Raw genomic sequence first — 20,048 nt, 5'->3', positions numbered from 1 at the left:
GACTAACAACAGACCCTACCTTCTCAGGCCAGGTAAAACACACACAGAACTAACAAGAGACCCTACCTTCTCAGGCCAGGTCTCTCACACACAGGACTAACAAGAGACCCTACCTTCTCAGGCCAGGTCTCTCACACACAGGACTAACAACAGACCCTACCTTCTCAGGCCAGGTCTCTTACACACAGGACTAACAACAGACCCTACCTTCTCAGGCCAGGTCTGTCACACACAGGACTAACAACAGACCCTATCTTCTCAGGCCAGGTCTCTCACACACAGGACTAACAAGAGACCCTACCTTCTCAGGCCAGGTCTCTCACACACAGGACTAACAAGAGACCCTACCTTCTCAGACCAGGTCTCTCACACACAGGACTAACAACAGACCCTACCTTCTCAGGCCAGGTCTCTCACACACAGGACTAACAACAGACCATACCTTCTCAGGCCAGGTAAAACACACACAGGACTAACAACAGACTCTACCTTCTCAGGCCAGGTAAAACACACACAGGACTAACAACAGACCATACCTTCTCAGGCCAGGTCTCTCACGCACAGGACTAACAACAGACCCTACCTTCTCAGGCCAGGTAAAACACACACAGGACTAACAACAGACCCTACCTTCTCAGGCCAGGTCTCTCACACACAGGACTAACAACAGACCCTACCTTCTCAGGCCAGGTCTCTCACACACAAGACTAACAACAGACCCTACCTTCTCAGGCCAGGTAAAACACACACAGGACTAACAACAGACCCTACCTTCTCAGGCCAGGTCTCTCACACACAGGACTAACAACAGACCCTACCTTCTCAGGCCAGGTAAAACACACACAGGACTAACAACAGACCCTACCTTCTCAGGCCAGGTAAAACACACACAGGACTAACAACAGACCCTACCTTCTCAGGCCAGGTCTCTCACACACAGGACTAACAACAGACCCTACCTTCTCAGGCCAGGTAAAACACACACAGGACTAACAACAGACCCTATCTTCTCAGGCCAGGTAAAACACACACAGGACTAACAACAGACCCTACCTTCTCAGGCCAGGTCTCTCACACACAGGACTAACAACAGACCCTACCTTCTCAGGCCAGGTCTCTTACACACAGGACTAACAACAGACCCTACCTTCTCAGGCCAGGTCTCTCACACACAGGACTAACAACAGACCCTACCTTCTCAGGCCAGGTCTCTCACACACAGGACTAACAACAGACCCTACCTTCTCAGGCCAGGTCTCTCACACACAGGACTAACAACAGACCCTACCTTCTCAGGCCAGGTCTCTTACACACAGGACTAACAACAGACCCTACCTTCTCAGGCCAGGTCTCTCACACACAGGACTAACAACAGACCCTACCTTCTCAGGCCAGGTCTCTCACACACAGGACTAACAACAGACCCTACCTTCTCAGGCCAGGTAAAACACACACAGGACTAACAACAGACCCTATCTTCTCAGGCCAGGTCTCTCACACACAGGACTAACAACAGACCCTACCTTCTCAGGCCAGGTCTCTCACACACAGGACTAACAACAGACCCTACCTTCTCAGGCCAGGTCTCTTACACACAGGACTAACAACAGACCCTACCTTCTCAGGCCAGGTAAAACACACACAGGACTAACAACAGACCCTACCTTCTCAGGCCAGGTCTCTCACACACAGGACTAACAACAGACCCTACCTTCTCAGGCCAGGTCTCTCACACACAGGACTAACAACAGACCCTACCTTCTCAGGCCAGGTCTCTCACACACAGGACTAACAACAGACCATACCTTCTCAGGCCAGGTCTCTCACGCACAGGACTAACAACAGACCCTACCTTCTCAGGCCAGGTAAAACACACACAGGACTAACAACAGACCCTACCTTCTCAGGCCAGGTCTCTCACACACAGGACTAACAACAGACCCTACCTTCTCAGGCCAGGTCTCTCACACACAAGACTAACAACAGACCCTACCTTCTCAGGCCAGGTAAAACACACACAGGACTAACAACAGACCCTACCTTCTCAGGCCAGGTCTCTCACACACAGGACTAACAACAGACCCTACCTTCTCAGGCCAGGTAAAACACACACAGGACTAACAACAGACCCTACCTTCTCAGGCCAGGTAAAACACACACAGGACTAACAACAGACCCTACCTTCTCAGGCCAGGTCTCTCACACACAGGACTAACAACAGACCCTACCTTCTCAGGCCAGGTAAAACACACACAGGACTAACAACAGACCCTATCTTCTCAGGCCAGGTAAAACACACACAGGACTAACAACAGACCCTACCTTCTCAGGCCAGGTCTCTCACACACAGGACTAACAACAGACCCTACCTTCTCAGGCCAGGTCTCTCACACACAGGACTAACAACAGACCCTACCTTCTCAGGCCAGGTCTCTCACACACAGGACTAACAACAGACCCTACCTTCTCAGGCCAGGTCTCTTACACACAGGACTAACAACAGACCCTACCTTCTCAGGCCAGGTCTCTCACACACAGGACTAACAACAGACCCTACCTTCTCAGGCCAGGTCTCTCACACACAGGACTAACAACAGACCCTACCTTCTCAGGCCAGGTCTCTCACACACAGGACTAACAACAGACCCTACCTTCTCAGGCCAGGTAAAACACACACAGGACTAACAACAGACCCTATCTTCTCAGGCCAGGTCTCTCACACACAGGACTAACAACAGACCCTACCTTCTCAGGCCAGGTCTCTCACACACAGGACTAACAACAGACCCTACCTTCTCAGGCCAGGTCTCTTACACACAGGACTAACAACAGACCCTACCTTCTCAGGCCAGGTAAAACACACACAGGACTAACAACAGACCCTACCTTCTCAGGCCAGGTCTCTCACACACAGGACTAACAACAGACCCTACCTTCTCAGGCCAGGTCTCTCACACACAGGACTAACAACAGACCCTACCTTCTCAGGCCAGGTAAAACACACACAGGACTAACAACAGACCCTACCTTCTCAGGCCAGGTAAAACACACACAGGACTAACAACAGACCCTACCTTCTCAGGCCAGGTAAAACACACACAGGACTAACAACAGACCCTACCTTCTCAGGCCAGGTAAAACACACACAGGACTAACAACAGACCCTACCTTCTCAGGCCAGGTAAAACACACACAGGACTAACAACAGACCCTACCTTCTCAGGCCAGGTCTCTCACACACAGGACTAACAACAGACCCTACCTTCTCAGGCCAGGTCTCTCACACACAGGACTAACAACAGACCCTACCTTCTCAGGCCAGGTAAAACACACACAGGACTAACAACAGACCCTACCTTCTCAGGCCAGGTAAAACACACAGACCTGAACATGTAGCAGAGATGATTTGTGTTGTGAGTAGAGTCAGACAGAATCCAGAAATCTGAAACTGTATAAATATCTATAGAATCACTCCAGACTTGGTTCCATTCCAGATCTAATGCCTAGGTGTTCTAGGTGTTTTCTAGTCAGGCAGACGACACACTGATCACACACAGACTCCCATAGCTACTACAGAATGTAGGCACCTCTGCTTTGGTTGACAACAGGAATCCTCTACTGCTAGCCAATAGCATCATTAGAATTTCTAATGAAATGCGTTTCAGTGGTCGCTATGCAGATTCTCTCTTTCTCCTCGCTTCAGTGAATCTCATCAGCAGAGCCTGGTAATGGTGTGTGTGTGTGTGTGTGTGTGTGTGTGTGTGTGTGTGGGGGGGTGTTTTCTCTGATCTGCATATCGGACCACACGACATGCGTGCTAAGGGGAGTGTGTTGAGCATATGGTGTTTAGCAGGCTCATTTGTCTTCTCAACCTACACCAGTAACACACACACACACGTCTCTCTGCTAGTCTAGTACAACACACACGTCTCTCTGCTAGTCTAGTACAACACACACGTCTCTCTGCTAGTCTAGTACAACACACACGTCTCTCTGCTAGTCTAGTACAACACACACGTCTCTCTGCTAGTCTAGTACAACACACACATCTCTCTGCTAGTCTAGTAAAACACACACGTCTCTCTGCTAGTCTAGTAAAACACACACGTCTCTCTGCTAGTCTAGTAAAACACACACATCTCTCTGCTAGTCTAGTAAAACACACACGTCTCTCTGCTAGTCTAGTACAACACACACGTCTCTCTGCTAGTCTAGTACAACACACACGTCTCTCTGCTAGTCTAGTAAAACACACACGTCTCTCTGCTAGTCTAGTACAACACACACGTCTCTCTGCTAGTCTAGTACAACACACACGTCTCTCTGCTAGTCTAGTACAACACACACGTCTCTCTGCTAGTCTAGTACAACACACACGTCTCTCTGCTAGTCTAGTACAACACACACGTCTCTCTGCTAGTCTAGTAAAACACACACATCTCTCTGCTATTCTAGTACAACACACACATCTCTCTGCTAGTCTAGTAAAACACACACATCTCTCTGCTAGTCTAGTACAACACAAGTCTCTCTGCTAGTCTAGTACAACACACACGTCTCTCTGCTAGTCTAGTAAAACACACACGTCTCTCTGCTAGTCTAGTACAACACACACGTCTCTCTGCTAGTCTAGTACAACACAAGTCTCTCTGCTAGTCTAGTACAACACACACGTCTCTCTGCTAGTCTAGTAAAACACACACGTCTCTCTGCTAGTCTAGTAAAACACACACATCTCTCTGCTAGTCTAGTAAAACACACACATCTCTCTGCTAGTCTAGTACAACACACACGTCTCTCTGCTAGTCTAGTAAAACACACACGTCTCTCTGCTAGTCTAGTAAAACACACACGTCTCTCTGCTAGTCTAGTAAAACACACACATCTCTCTGCTATTCTAGTACAACACACACGTCTCTCTGCTAGTCTAGTACAACACACACATCTCTCTGCTATTCTAGTACAACACACACGTCTCTCTGCTAGTCTAGTACAACACACACGTCTCTCTGCTAGTCTAGTAAAACACACACGTCTCTCTGCTAGTCTAGTACAACACACACGTCTCTCTGCTAGTCTAGTACAACACACACGTCTCTCTGCTAGTCTAGTACAACACACACGTCTCTCTGCTAGTCTAGTACAACACACACGTCTCTCTGCTAGTCTAGTACAACACACACGTCTCTCTGCTAGTCTAGTAAAACACACACGTCTCTCTGCTAGTCTAGTAAAACACACACGTCTCTCTGCTAGTCTAGTACAACACACACATCTCTCTGCTAGTCTAGTACAACACACACGTCTCTCTGCTAGTCTAGTACAACACACACATCTCTCTGCTAGTCTAGTACAACACACACGTCTCTCTGCTAGTCTAGTACAACACAAGTCTCTCTGCTAGTCTAGTACAACACACACGTCTCTCTGCTAGTCTAGTAAAACACACACGTCTCTCTGCTAGTCTAGTACAACACACACATCTCTCTGCTAGTCTAGTAAAACACAAGTCTCTCTGCTAGTCTAGTAAAACACACACGTCTCTCTGCTATTCTAGTACAACACACACGTCTCTCTGCTAGTCTAGTACAACACACACGTCTCTCTGCTAGTCTAGTAAAACACACACGTCTCTCTGCTAGTCTAGTACAACACACACGTCTCTCTGCTATTCTAGTACAACACACACGTCTCTCTGCTAGTCTAGTACAACACACACGTCTCTCTGCTAGTCTAGTAAAACACACACGTCTCTCTGCTAGTCTAGTACAACACACACATCTCTCTGCTAGTCTAGTAAAACACACACGTCTCTCTGCTAGTCTAGTACAACACACACGTCTCTCTGCTAGTCTAGTACAACACACACATCTCTCTGCTAGTCTAGTAAAACACACACGTCTCTCTGCTAGTCTAGTACAACACACACGTCTCTCTGCTAGTCTAGTACAACACACACATCTCTCTGCTAGTCTAGTAAAACACACACATCTCTCTGCTAGTCTAGTACAACACACACGTCTCTCTGCTAGTCTAGTACAACACACACGTCTCTCTGCTAGTCTAGTACAACACACACGTCTCTCTGCTAGTCTAGTACAACACACACGTCTCTCTGCTAGTCTAGTACAACACACACGTCTCTCTGCTAGTCTAGTACAACACACACGTCTCTCTGCTAGTCTAGTAAAACACACACGTCTCTCTGCTAGTCTAGTACAACACACACGTCTCTCTGCTAGTCTAGTACAACACACACATCTCTCTGCTAGTCTAGTAAAACACACACGTCTCTGCTAGTCTAGTAAAACACACACGTCTCTCTGCTAGTCTAGTAAAACACACACATCTCTCTGCTAGTCTAGTACAACACACACGTCTCTCTGCTAGTCTAGTACAACACACACATCTCTCTGCTAGTCTAGTAAAACACACACGTCTCTCTGCTAGTCTAGTACAACACACACGTCTCTCTGCTAGTCTAGTACAACACACACATCTCTCTGCTAGTCTAGTAAAACACACACATCTCTCTGCTAGTCTAGTAAAACACACACGTCTCTCTGCTAGTCTAGTACAACACACACATCTCTCTGCTAGTCTAGTACAACACACACATCTCTCTGCTAGTCTAGTAAAACACACACGTCTCTCTGCTAGTCTAGTAAAACACACACGTCTCTCTGCTAGTCTAGTAAAACACACACATCTCTCTGCTAGTCTAGTAAAACACACACGTCTCTCTGCTAGTCTAGTACAACACACACGTCTCTCTGCTAGTCTAGTAAAACACACACGTCTCTCTGCTAGTCTAGTACAACACACACGTCTCTCTGCTAGTCTAGTAAAACACACACGTCTCTCTGCTAGTCTAGTAAAACACACACATCTCTCTGCTAGTCTAGTAAAACACACACGTCTCTCTGCTAGTCTAGTACAACACACACGTCTCTCTGCTAGTCTAGTAAAACACACACATCTCTCTGCTAGTCTAGTACAACACAAGTCTCTCTGCTAGTCTAGTAAAACACACACATCTCTCTGCTAGTCTAGTACAACACACACGTCTCTCTGCTAGTCTAGTACAACACACACGTCTCTCTGCTAGTCTAGTAAAACACAAGTCTCTCTGCTAGTCTAGTACAACACAAGTCTCTCTGCTAGTCTAGTACAACACACACGTCTCTCTGCTAGTCTAGTACAACACACACACTCAACTCTTTTTCCTTCTCTCTCTCTTCATCCAGTCCACTAAGGCCCAGTCCAGTCCGTTTGGGATAGGCTCCGGCCACAGTTACCAAGGAGACCCATCTTCCTATAGCCCCCTGTCCTCCCCTGCCACCTCATCGCCCAGCGGCAATGCCTACTCTGGACTGGCCAACCGGAGCACGGCGTTCGGTAAGCACCAGCCAATCACAGCAAAGCATTCCATCAAAAAGATGTTTGTCTCATTCTCTTCCAGGATTTATCCAATCATGTTTGCTCAGTGATAACATCAAAGGGTGTGTGTGTGTACATACTCTGGGATGCTGGCCTTTCATACTGGGATGCTGGCCTTTTAGGCAGAGTTGCAAAGAAAAAGCCATATCTCAGACTGGCCAATAAAAATAAAAGATTAAGATGAGCAAAAGAACACAGACACTAGACAGAGGAACTCTGCCTAGAAGGGCAGCATCCCAGAGTCGCCTCTTCACTGTTGACGTTGACACTGGACAGAGGAACTCTGCCTAGAAGGGCAGCATCCCAGAGTCGCCTCTTCACTGTTGACGTTGAGACTGGACAGAGGAACTCTGCCTAGAAGGGCAGCATCCCAGAGTCGCCTCTTCACTGTTGACGTTGACACTGGACAGAGGAACTCTGCCTAGAAGGGCAGCATCCCAGAGTCGCCTCTTCACTGTTGACGTTGAGACTGGACAGAGGAACTCTGCCTAGAAGGGCAGCATCCCAGAGTCGCCTCTTCACTGTTGACGTTGAGACTAGTGTTTTGTGGGTACTATTTAATGAAGCTGCCAGTTGAGAACTTGTGAGGCGTCTGTTTCTCAGCAAGACACACTAATGTACTTGTCCTCTTGCTCAGTTGTGCACCGGGGCCTCCCACTCCTCTGTGGGACAGTTTGCACTCTTCTGTGAAGGGAGTAGTACACAGTGTTGTACGAGATCTTCAGTTCTTTTGCAATTTCTCACATGGAATAGCCATAATTCCACAGAACAATAATAGGCTGATGAGTTTCAGAAGAAATTTCTTTGTTTCTGGCCATTTTGAGCCTGTAATTGAACCCACTAATGCTGATGCTCCAGATACTCAACTTGTCTAAAGAAGGCCAGTTTTATTGCTTCTTTAATCAGAACAACAGTTTTCAGCTGTGCTAACATAATTGCAAAAGGGTTTTCTAATGATCAATTAGACTTTTAAAATGATAAACTTGGATTAGCTAACACAACGTGCCATTGGAACACAGGAGTGATGGTTGCTGATAATGGGTCTCTGTACGCCTATGTAGATATTCCATTGAAAATCAGCCGTTTCCAGCTACAATAGTCATTTACAGCATTAACAATGTCTACACTGTATTACTGATCAATTTGATGTTATTTTAATGGACAAAAAAAATTGCTTTTCTTTCAAAAACAAATATATTTCTAAGTGACCCCAAACTTTTTAAATACTGTTTATATATATATATACTGTTTATATACTGTACATACGTACTGTTTATACCCTGCTAGGTTTGCAAAATATTCCGTACATTCCCAAGTTTTCCAGAAATCCTGGTTGTACGATTCCTGGATTTCCTGCTCATTCCCTCTTGATTCTGGGAACCTTCCAATCAGGATTTCTGGAAACCTTGGGAATTTGGGGAAAGTTACTTAACCAAACCTGGGTCCTAACCTACAAACCTGGGTCCTAACCTACAAACCTGGGTCCTAACCTACAAACCTGGGCCCTAACCTACAAACCTGGGCCCTAACCTACAAACCTGTGCCCTAACCTACAAACCTGGGTCCTAACCTACAAACCTGGGTCCTAACCTACAAACCTGGGTCCTAACCTACAAACCTGGGTCCTAACCTACAAACATGGGCCCTAACCTACAAACCTGGGTCCTAACCTACAAACCTGGGCCCTAACCTACAAACCTGGGTCCTAACCTACAAACCTGGGTCCTAACCTACAAACCTGGGCGCTAACCTACAAACCTGGGCCCTAACCTACAAACCTGGGTCCTAACCTACAAACCTGGGTCCTAACCTACAAACCTGGGTCCTAACCTACAAACCTGGGTCCTAACCTACAAACCCGGGTCCTAACCTACAAACCTGGGTCCTAACCTACAAACCTGGGTCCTAACCTACAAACCCGGGTCCTAACCTACAAACCTGGGTCCTAACCTACAAACCTGGGCCCTAACCTACAAACCTGGGCCCTAACCTACAAACCTGGGTCCTAACCTACAAACCTGGGTCCTAACCTACAAACCTGGGTCCTAACCTACAAACCCGGGTCCTAACCTACAGGTTTTGGTGCAGTCTTTGTTCCTGCCAAGCACTTCTCTGAGGAGTTGAATTCAACGCCTGGGACAGTCTGTTTCTTTCATGATTGGCCGCTTGGGTTCATGTTGAGGCTTTCACAGTGTTCTCTTGAAAAAGCCTGAAAATAGTAGGAATTGGAAATGTCTGTTCTTGTCCTCATAGCCTGTGTCTGCTTGGCTGAACGTGTGTGTGTGTGTGTGTGTGTGTGTGTGTGTGTGTGTGTGTGTGTGTGTGTGTGTGTGTGTGTGTGTGTGTGTGTGTGTGTGTGTATGTTTTTTCTACTTGTCAGGTGTCGGTCCGTATCATCAGACTGTCTACGCTCTGCTATAGTGACATACCAACTTACCTCTTAACATTCTGTCTGACATTCTAACATCCCTGTGGGACAGCAGTGGGTCTTCATTAATGTGGCATGTTTCTCTCCTCTTAACACTTCACTGGCTGAATCTACTTTACGTATATTTAACATCCACACACACACACACAGCACGTTTAACACACACACACACACACAGCACGTTTAACACACACACACACAGCACGTTTAACACACACACACTCCACGTTTAACACACACACACACACACACAGTACGTTTAACACACACACACTCCACGTTTAACACACACACACACACACACAGTACGTTTAACACACACACACTCCACGTTTAACACACACACACACACACACAGTACGTTTAACACACACACACTCCACGTTTAACACACACACACAGCACGTTTAACACACACACACTCCACGTTTAACACACACACACACACACACAGTACGTTTAACACACACACAGCACGTTTAACACACACACACACACACACACACAGTACGTTTAACACACACACAGCACGTTTAAAACACACACACACAGCACGTTTAACACACACACACACAGCACGTTTAACACACACACACACAGCACGTTTAACACATACACACAGCACGTTTAACACACACACACACACAGCCATTACCCCTTTCACCCCATGACTTCAGATCGGGTGAGAGGATCCCAGGCACGCCAAATGAGGTTACCCAAACATATTTGTGCACAGACACACACACACACACACACACACAGGAATGTGAAAACATTGTGAACATATCCTTTAGGGTGATTTTAGAAGTGAAGTGTTGACAGTACAGTGTACGTCCTTGTCTTTTGGGATATGTTATGTAAAGTGAGGTCATGTTTTAGCAATGTACCATCTCCACAAAGGAAACCTGGTAACATACCTAAACCTCTCCATGTGGGCTGTGCACTGACTATCTCCGTTGGACTAGGGTAGAGGTTAAAGGTCAAAGCTAAACGTACTATGTGCTGGGGTTGCCTTGCAGTCCAACCAGGAGGAATGGAATCCACAGCAGATATTCAGCAGCTACAGGGGGAAAGCTGTGTTTTTGATGACAGATGTTGCTGTCGTTACATATGAGACATTAAAAATGGAGTAGAACAGACGGCAGCACTTTCATAAATCTCTCCCCCTCAGTCGTCCAGAATCTGTCCAGGCTATACTTTACTGTTGGGGCAGAACATCTAGCTTGTGCATTTAAATAGTGTATTAGAATGTATTAGTAGTAGTGGCACATCTCAGGGCATCATAGATCTGTGTCTCTCTCTCCTCTGTCCTCTCTGTCTCTCTATCCTCTCTGTCTCTCTCTCCCTATTTCTTTGTCCTCTCTCTTTCTCTCTCCTCCCTCTTTCTCTCTCCTCCCTCTTTCTCTCTCCTGTCTTTTTCTTAATCTCTCTCAGCTGGGGGGAATGGGTGTCTGGTCTATCCATGACCATCTGATGAGCTTTTAATGGACAATCATTACACTAATGGACTAGTCCTCTATCCTTCTAACACACATACTCTCCCTTTGTCCTTCTGTCTCTCTCTCTCTCCTCCGGGCTAGTCTTGGTGCAGAGACAGAGGTGAGGAGAGATATTAAGAAATAGAAGTGAATTACAGCCGATCTGTTTCCCAGCACTTCTCATTTCCTCTGTCGTTGTGTGTTTTGTCATTTCCCTTTATTGTTGTGTTTGTTTACTTTGTCAATCATTTACCGATTTGTTTCCATTCTATAAACAAACAATCATCCCTCCGCTCGTCTGACTAATCGTTCCTCCCTCCCTCATTATTTACGGCGATAAACTGTCAAGGTTCCGTGTGCTGAGGAGTGTGTTTATGGTCATCTCTCTCAGCAGCAGGATATGAGTTATGCTAGGGGATATATTGTAGAGCTTATCAATCCACTTCTGTTTAATGTGGAGAGACCCCCCACTCATACACACACACACACATACACACACACACACACACACACACACAGAGAGAGAACTCATAGCTCTGAAATCATCCCCCTACAGGGTGTCATGCAGTGTGTTAGTGCACCAGACAGTATTTGTCTCCCTGTGTGTCTGTCTGGCTCAGTAGGTGTCTGTCTGTAGAGAGGAGAGAGGAAATGAAGTGGAACGACTGCTGCTGTGTTTCTCACTTGTGAGAGTGTGTGAGGTCATCACAGTGGGACACAATCGCTCCCCAATGCTCTGTGTGTGAGGTCATCACAGTGGGACACAGTCGCTCCTCAATGCTCTGTGTGTGAGGTCATCACAGTGGGACACAGTCGCTCCTCGATGCTCTGTGTGTAAGGTCATCACAGTGGGACACAGTCGCTCCTCAATGCTCTGTGTGTGAGGTCATCACAGTGGGACACAGCCGCTCCTCAATGCTTTGTGTGTGAGGTCATCACAGTGGGACAGCCAGGCCGCTCCTCAATGCTCTGTGTGTGAGGGCATCACAGTGGGACACAGCCGCTCCTCGATGCTCTGTGTGTAAGGTCATCACAGTGGGACACAGCCGCTCCTCAATGCTCTGTGTGTAAGGTCATCACAGTGGGACACAGTCGCTCCTCGATGCTCTGTGTGTAAGGTCATCACAGTGGGACACAGTCGCTCCTCAATGCTCTGTGTGTGAGGTCATCACAGTGGGACACAGCCGCTCCTCAATGCTTTGTGTGTGAGGTCATCACAGTGGGACACAGCCAGGCCACTCCTCAATGCTCTGTGTGTGTGCATGCATCCATAGATGTGTGTGTGGGTGAGCACGTGCGAGTAGCAATCTGTGCGCGTGTGTGTGCGCATACGTCCACGTAACTTAGATATCTCCCTGTCTTTAATATTCCATCTTGGAGGAACATGTAACTTAGATATCTCCCTGTCTTTAATATTCCATCTTGGAGGAACATGTAACTTAGATATCTCCCTGTCTTTAATATTCCATCTTGGAGGAACATGTAACTTAGATATCACCCTGTCTTTAATATTCCATCTTGGAGGAACGTGTAATTTACATGCCCCCAATACATCATACCACATAACTCAGTTTATTACCCAGGCCTACAAGCAAAGAGGCACTGAGTTTGAAGGTAGGCCTTGAAATACATCCACAGGTAAACCCCCTATTGACTGAAATTATGTCAATTAGCCTATCAGAAGCTTCTAAAGCCATGACATCATTTTCTGGAATTTTCCAAGCTTTTTAAAGGCACAGTCAACTTAGTGTATGTAAACTTCTGACCCACTGGAATTGTGATACAGTGAATTATAAGTGAAATAATCTGTCTGTAAACAATTGTTGGAAAAATGGTTAGACTGGTGTTATATCACTTCATGGTCTGTGTCTCTGTGCAGTGGTTTGACTGGTGTTATATCACTTCATGGTCTGTGTCTCTGTGCAGTGGTTAGACTGGTGTTATATCACTTCATGGTCTGTGTCTCTGTGCAGTGGTTAGACTGGTGTTATATCACTTCATGGTCTGTGTCTCTGTGCAGTGGTTAGACTGGTGTTATATCACTTCATGGGCTGTGTCTCTGTGCAGTGGTTAGACTGGTGTTATATCACTTCATGGTCTGTGTCTCTGTGCAGTGGTTAGACTGGTGTTATATCACTTCATGGTCTGTGTCTCTGTGCAGTGGTTAGACTGGTGTTATATCACTTCATGGTCTGTGTCTCTGTGCAGTGGTTAGACATCACTTAATGGTCTGTGTCTCTGTGCAGTGGTTAGACTGGTGTTATATCACTTCATGGTCTGTGTCTCTGTGCAGTGGTTAGACTGGTGTTATATCTCTTCATGGTCTGTGTCTCTGTGCAGTGGTTAGACTGGTGTTATATCACTTCATGGTCTGTGTCTCTGTGCAGTGGTTAGACTGGTGTTATATCACTTCATGGTCTGTGTCTCTGTGCAGTGGTTAGACTGGTGTTATATCACTTCATGGTCTGTGTCTCTGTGCAGTGGCTTGACATCATGGTGTTTCTACAGTCACAGTATTGTTGGTTAGGAACACCTAGGTGAAATATCAGACACCTTGGGTACACTCAGCAGATCAATACATTTATGAGTAGGATGTCTTCCTCGTTACATTCGTGGTACAGGAACACAAACACACCCCAAACACTGATTTGTATTTGATAAATGACATGTCTCTCTAGGAAGCCAACAGCGGTGGCTCTCCCCTCTGATCCTCTCAGATAAGGATTTATTAACTAGTCAGGTCAAGACTTCAAAGCTGTTTATGACGTCAGCAAGATAAAACATTGGTTTTACAGCCTTACTAGCTACTGCATCACTTTCCCCTGTCGTGGTATGTAGCCGTTTTATTTATGGGATAGGGAGGTGTGTGTGTGTGTGTGTGTGTGTGTGTGTGTGTGTGTGTGTGTGTGTGTGTGTGTGTGTGTGTGTGTGTGTGTGTGTGTGTAAAGTACATGTCTATCTATATACATGAATGCAGACCTGCATGTTGGTGCTGGCATCCAGCTCTCCAGAAACATTCCTAACAGCATCTCTAACCTCTCCCCTGAGGGAGATATGTATTATTCCCTACATAGTGGACTACTTTTGATCAGGGCTGTCTATATATAGCACTATATAGGGGACAGGGGGCCATTTGGCATGTAGACATGTATTAGTGTTGGGCATGTAGGGAACAGAGAACATTGATGACTGTATTCTATCTGAACACCAAAGGTGGTGAAGGGTCACCTCACACTTACGCAATGTGTTGCTGACTGCTCACTGTGTCTCTCCCCCTCCTCCTCCCTCTCCCTCCTCCTCCTCCTCCCTCTCCCTCCTCCTCCCTCTCCTTCCTCCTACCTCTCTACTTTCTCCTCCTCCCCCTCTCTCCTCCCTCTCCCTCCTCCCTCTCCCCTCCTCCTGCCTCTCTTCTTTCTCCTTCTCCCCTCCTCCCTCTCCCTCCTCCCCCTCTCTCCTCCCCTCCTCCCTCTCCCTCCTCCCCCTCTCTCCTCCTCCTTCTCCCCCCTCTCCCTCTTCCCTCTCCCTCCTCCCCTTCTCTCCTCCCCCCTCCCTCTCCTCCTACCTCTCTTCTTTCTCCTCCTCCCTCTCCCTCATCCCCCCTCTTCCCTCCTCCCCCCTCCTCCCCCTTGCACCTCCTCCTCCCTCTCTTCTTTCTCCTCCTCCCCTCCTCCCCCCTCTTCCCTCCTCCTCCTCCCTCTCTTCTTTCTCCTCCTCCCCTCTTCCCTCCTCCCCCCTCTTCCCTCCTCCCCCTTCTACCTCCTCCTACCTCTCTTCTTTCTCCTCCTCCCTCTCCCCCCCTCCTCCTACCTCTCTCCTCCTCCCCTCCTCCCTCCCTCCCCCCTCCTCCTACCTCTCTTCTTTCTCCTCCTCCCCTCCTCCCTCCCTCCCCCTCCTCCTACCTCTCTTCTTTCTCCTCCTACCTCTCTCCCCTCCCTCCCCCCCTCCTCTTCCCTCTCTTCTTTCTCCTCCTACCTCTCTTCCCTCCCTCCCCCCCCCTCCTCCTCCCTCTCTCTCTCTCTAGATGTGTCAGGAGAGGGCAGTCAGAGTGGGGGTCAGTTCCAGGGTCGGCCCAGTGAGGTCTGGTCCCAATGGCAGAACCAGCACCATGGCCAACAGGGAGGAGAGCCACACTCTCACCCCAACCCCTCCCAGACAGAGGTGTTCCAGGTAATACAGAGACACGCCCTAACCCCTCCCAGACAGAGGTGTTACAGGTAACACACACCCTAACCCTTCCCAGACAGAGGTGTTCCAGGTTATACAGAGACACACCCTAACCCCTCCCAGACAGAGGTGTTCCAGGTAACACACACCCTAACCCTCCCAGACAGAGGTGTTCCAGGTAACACACACCCTAACCCTTCCCAGACAGAGGTGTTCCAGGTTATACAGAGACACACCCTAACCCCTCCCAGACAGAGGTGTTCCAGGTAACACACACCCTAACCCTCCCAGACAGAGGTGTTCCAGGTAACACACGCCCTATCCCCTCCCAGACAGAGGTGTTCCAGGTAAAACACACCCTATCCCTCCCAGACAGAGGTGTTCCAGGTAACACACACCCTAATCCCTCCCAGACAGAGGTGTTCCAGGTAACACACGCCCTAACCCCTCCCAGACAGAGGTGTTCCAGGTAACACACACCCTAACCCCTCCCAGACAGAGGTGTTCCAGGTAACACACACCCTAACCCCTCCCAGACAGAGGTGTTCCAGGTAACAGAGACACACCCTAACCCCTCCCAGACAGCGGTGTTCCAGGTAAGACACACCCTATCCCTCCCAGACAGAGGTGTTCCAGGTAACACACACCCTAATCCCTCCCAGACAGAGGTGTTCCAGGTAACAGAGACACACCCTAACCCTTCCCAGACAGCGGTGTTCCAGGTAACACACACCCTAATCCCTCCCAGACAGAGGTGTTCCAGGTAACACACACCCCAACCCCTCCCAGACAGAGGTGTTCCAGGTAATACAGAGACACGCCCTAACCCCTCCCAGACAGAGGTGTTACAGGTAACACACACCCTAACCCTTCCCAGACAGAGGTGTTCCAGGTTATACAGAGACACACCCTAACCCCTCCCAGACAGAGGTGTTCCAGGTAACACACACCCTAACCCTCCCAGACAGAGGTGTTCCAGGTAACACACACCCTAACCCTTCCCAGACAGAGGTGTTCCAGGTTATACAGAGACACACCCTAACCCCTCCCAGACAGAGGTGTTCCAGGTAACACACACCCTAACCCTCCCAGACAGAGGTGTTCCAGGTAACACACGCCCTAACCCCTCCCAGACAGAGGTGTTCCAGGTAAAACACACCCTATCCCTCCCAGACAGAGGTGTTCCAGGTAACACACACCCTAATCCCTCCCAGACAGAGGTGTTCCAGGTAACACACGCCCTAACCCCTCCCAGACAGAGGTGTTCCAGGTAACACACACCCTAACCCCTCCCAGACAGAGGTGTTCCAGGTAACACACACCCTAACCCCTCCCAGACAGAGGTGTTCCAGGTAACAGAGACACACCCTAACCCCTCCCAGACAGCGGTGTTCCAGGTAAGACACACCCTATCCCTCCCAGACAGAGGTGTTCCAGGTAACACACACCCTAATCCCTCCCAGACAGAGGTGTTCCAGGTAACAGAGACACACCCTAACCCTTCCCAGACAGCGGTGTTCCAGGTAACACACACCCTAATCCCTCCCAGACAGAGGTGTTCCAGGTAACAGAGACGCACCCTAACCCCTCCCAGACAGAGGTGTTCCAGGTAACACACACCCTAATCCCTCCCAGACAGAGGTGTTCCAGGTAACAGAGACACACCCTAACCCTTCCCAGACAGCGGTGTTCCAGGTAAGACACACCCTATCCCTCCCAGACAGAGGTGTTCCAGGTAACACACACCCTAACCCTTCCCAGACAGCGGTGTTCCAGGTAAGACACACCCTATCCCTCCCAGACAGAGGTGTTCCAGGTAACACACACCCTAACCCTTCCCAGACAGCGGTGTTCCAGGTAAGACACACCCTATCCCTCCCAGACAGAGGTATTCCAGGTAACACACACCCTAATCCCTCCCAGACAGAGGTGTTCCAGGTAACAGAGACACACCCTAACCCTTCCCAGACAGCGGTGTTCCAGGTAACACACACCCTAATCCCTCCCAGACAGAGGTGTTCCAGGTAACAGAGACGCACCCTAACCCCTCCCAGACAGAGGTGTTCCAGGTAACACACACCCTAATCCCTCCCAGACAGAGGTGTTCCAGGTAACAGAGACGCACCCTAACCCTTCCCAGACAGAGGTGTTCCAGGTAACACACACCCTAATCCCTCCCAGACAGAGGTGTTCCAGGTAACACACACCCTAATCCCTCCCAGACAGAGGTGTTCCAGGTAACAGAGACGCACCCTAACCCCTCCCAGGCAGCAGTGTTCCAGGTAACACAGAGAGACACTAACTCTTCCAGGTATCATGCACACCAATCCCAAGCTCCAATATCCTACAGTAATCCATGTGTATGAGAGGCAGGAAGAGAGGTCACCTTGGACACACTGGGCTTCAATGGCTTATTTCCTCTCCTTCCCTGGCCTGAGCCCAGTGTACACAGTGCTGTGTGATATGGCTCCACATGAAAGTCTGTGTCCCTGATCCTGACCTTTCCTCTCTCCCTCCCCGTCTGTCTCTCTGTAGGACATGTTGCCGATGGCAGGAGACCCAACACAAGGAACAGCCAACTACAACATTGAAGACTTTGCTGATCTGGGCATGTTCCCTCCCTTCTCCGAGTAGAACCCTTTAACGTTCTATCAATGGAACACTGCTCTGTTCTTCCACTAGAACCCTCTGATAGAGGAAAAGGAATAGAACACAATGTGCTGGTTCCTTCATGGCTCCCCAACCTCACACACACACACACACTTTATCACACAGTGAATGTCCAGATGCACCCTCTCATAAACACACTCTGACACATACCTGTTTCCTTTACGAGAAGAGAGTTGGTTCTATAGAAGACTGGTACATTGCTAGTGGTGTGCTGACCTTTTCCTTTGTAATAATGTCTTCTTCATTCACTTAAATGATGCCTGTTCTTTTAACAAAGGCTTGTGAATTTAAAGGTGCAATCTGTAACTTTCATTTCCCCTAGTGGCATCTGGAAGTACTACAAAATATGTCAAGAAGCAGTAAAAAAATACAAAGCCTAGAAAATTCACCAGTGCAGACACCCCCCCCTTTCGTTTGCAAACCATTGCAGAGGCAGGCAGGACTTTTGGGGGGGAAACAAAAATGACAGATTGCACCTTTTAAGCTGCCAATATCCACTTTGCACTCCACTCTGCCAAACTGCTCCAGGCCAAGAGACACTCACCACGCTGATCAATGTTGGTACCATCGATACATATTATCATACAGGATGCCACTGCTGCTCCTCCCTCAGTATTACATTAAGCTTTATGCTGTAAATTATACCTATATGTAGTGATGTTCATAACACCTAGATAAAACCTACGGAAGTCTAGAAGGATTCTGTGTAGAAAAAATAAAGATTCCACTCACCGGCAAAAGTCGCTAAGCTACAATGCTTAAGTGCACTTCATCGAAGCTAACCGCTAAAACTCACCAGCTTGCTAAAAAGGGAAAAACCGCCATACCGCCAAAGCAACGCAGTACAGTATATATACTAGTTTAGTGTATCCTTGTGGCTCTCGCTGCTCTACTTTATAACTTTATTATATTATTCTCTTTCCTGATTATTAACAGAGACTGAATTCTACTTTATAGCGAGGGAACTTTTACATGATAGATTGTGTACCGTGTCTCTGGTTAATGACTGATGGGACAGAATGATAGATTGTGTACCGTGTCTCTGGTTAATGACTGATGGGACAGATTCTACAACTGGAATCCTTTTGCTAAAAAAAAAATCTAAAAATGTATGTTTTTGTAAATAATGTGATTTTTATGTTGACTCGTTACTTTTACACAGTATCCGTAGTTTTTTGTGTAGGTTTATGTAGGTGTCATCAATGTGTGCAATGTGAGTACATATTTAACTATCGGTACTTAGTTTAGTCTTAATTGTACATTGAGTTTAAGGAAACTGTATAAAAGTGTGTAAATGTTACTCATTATTTTTGTTTAACACATTTTTGTGCTTGTGAAAATAAATGTTTATTGGTTACGTGGCTTCTAATCAAAGAAGTGTTTCCGGGCAGATTTTTGTGTCGTGGAATATAGTGTAGAAATAATAAGCACAAAACCATAAAGTGCAAGAAGAACATTGGAGAACATGGAGGAAACCAGGTTTTATTTCTAATGGTTCCAGACAAGTAATAGTGTGCCATTGTTCGAGACACATCCTTGTCCGGTGTTTTTGTAATGGAGACGATCTCCAATCTAGTCTAAAGATTAGATTTACCAAGGGATATGTTAGGTCTGTCTCTACTGGAGGTTTCTGTTTCTTGTCATAACATATAGTCATGAGAAGATGTGTGTGTTTATCACTCATTCATTGGAGTCCTCCCGAGCCCTGTCCTAGTGCCAGTAGCAACAGAGTGCCCTTCCTTTCTGGGAGGAATCAGGGTGGACGTGAGGGAGGTGCTGAGTTGGGCTCTCTCCCATAGTTCACAGTCTGAAGGTGTGTGTGCTTGAGTACTTACTTGTGTGTGGTAATTTCGCAGGCATGTCCCACT

At 47.7% G+C, this 20,048-nt stretch overlaps 1 protein-coding gene across 8 annotated transcripts in view; it reads left to right on the top strand.

The window, feature by feature from the left end:
• The window catches only part of LOC110526723 (aryl-hydrocarbon receptor nuclear translocator 2), a 123,191-nt gene extending 103,637 nt beyond the window's left edge, over positions 1–19,554 (top strand). For all 8 annotated transcript variants that reach the window (XM_090239159.1, XM_090239156.1, XM_090239154.1 and 5 more), the window contains 3 exons: positions 7,248–7,398; positions 15,368–15,513; positions 18,046–19,554. In XM_090239159.1, the coding sequence (XP_090095285.1) occupies positions 7,248–7,398; positions 15,368–15,513; positions 18,046–18,144 (396 nt within the window). In that variant the 3' untranslated portion in view covers positions 18,145–19,554. The remainder of the gene's footprint in view (positions 1–7,247; positions 7,399–15,367; positions 15,514–18,045) is intronic.
• Positions 19,555–20,048: the final 494 nt, after the last annotated feature.

This window comes from Oncorhynchus mykiss, chromosome 6 (genome assembly GCF_057628025.1).
Source record: "Oncorhynchus mykiss isolate SJ-2025 chromosome 6, ASM5762802v1, whole genome shotgun sequence".
NCBI classification, from domain to species: domain Eukaryota; kingdom Metazoa; phylum Chordata; class Actinopteri; order Salmoniformes; family Salmonidae; genus Oncorhynchus; species Oncorhynchus mykiss.
Note: the sequence above shows the minus strand (reverse complement) of the source record. Positions and strands in the feature narration are given on the sequence as shown.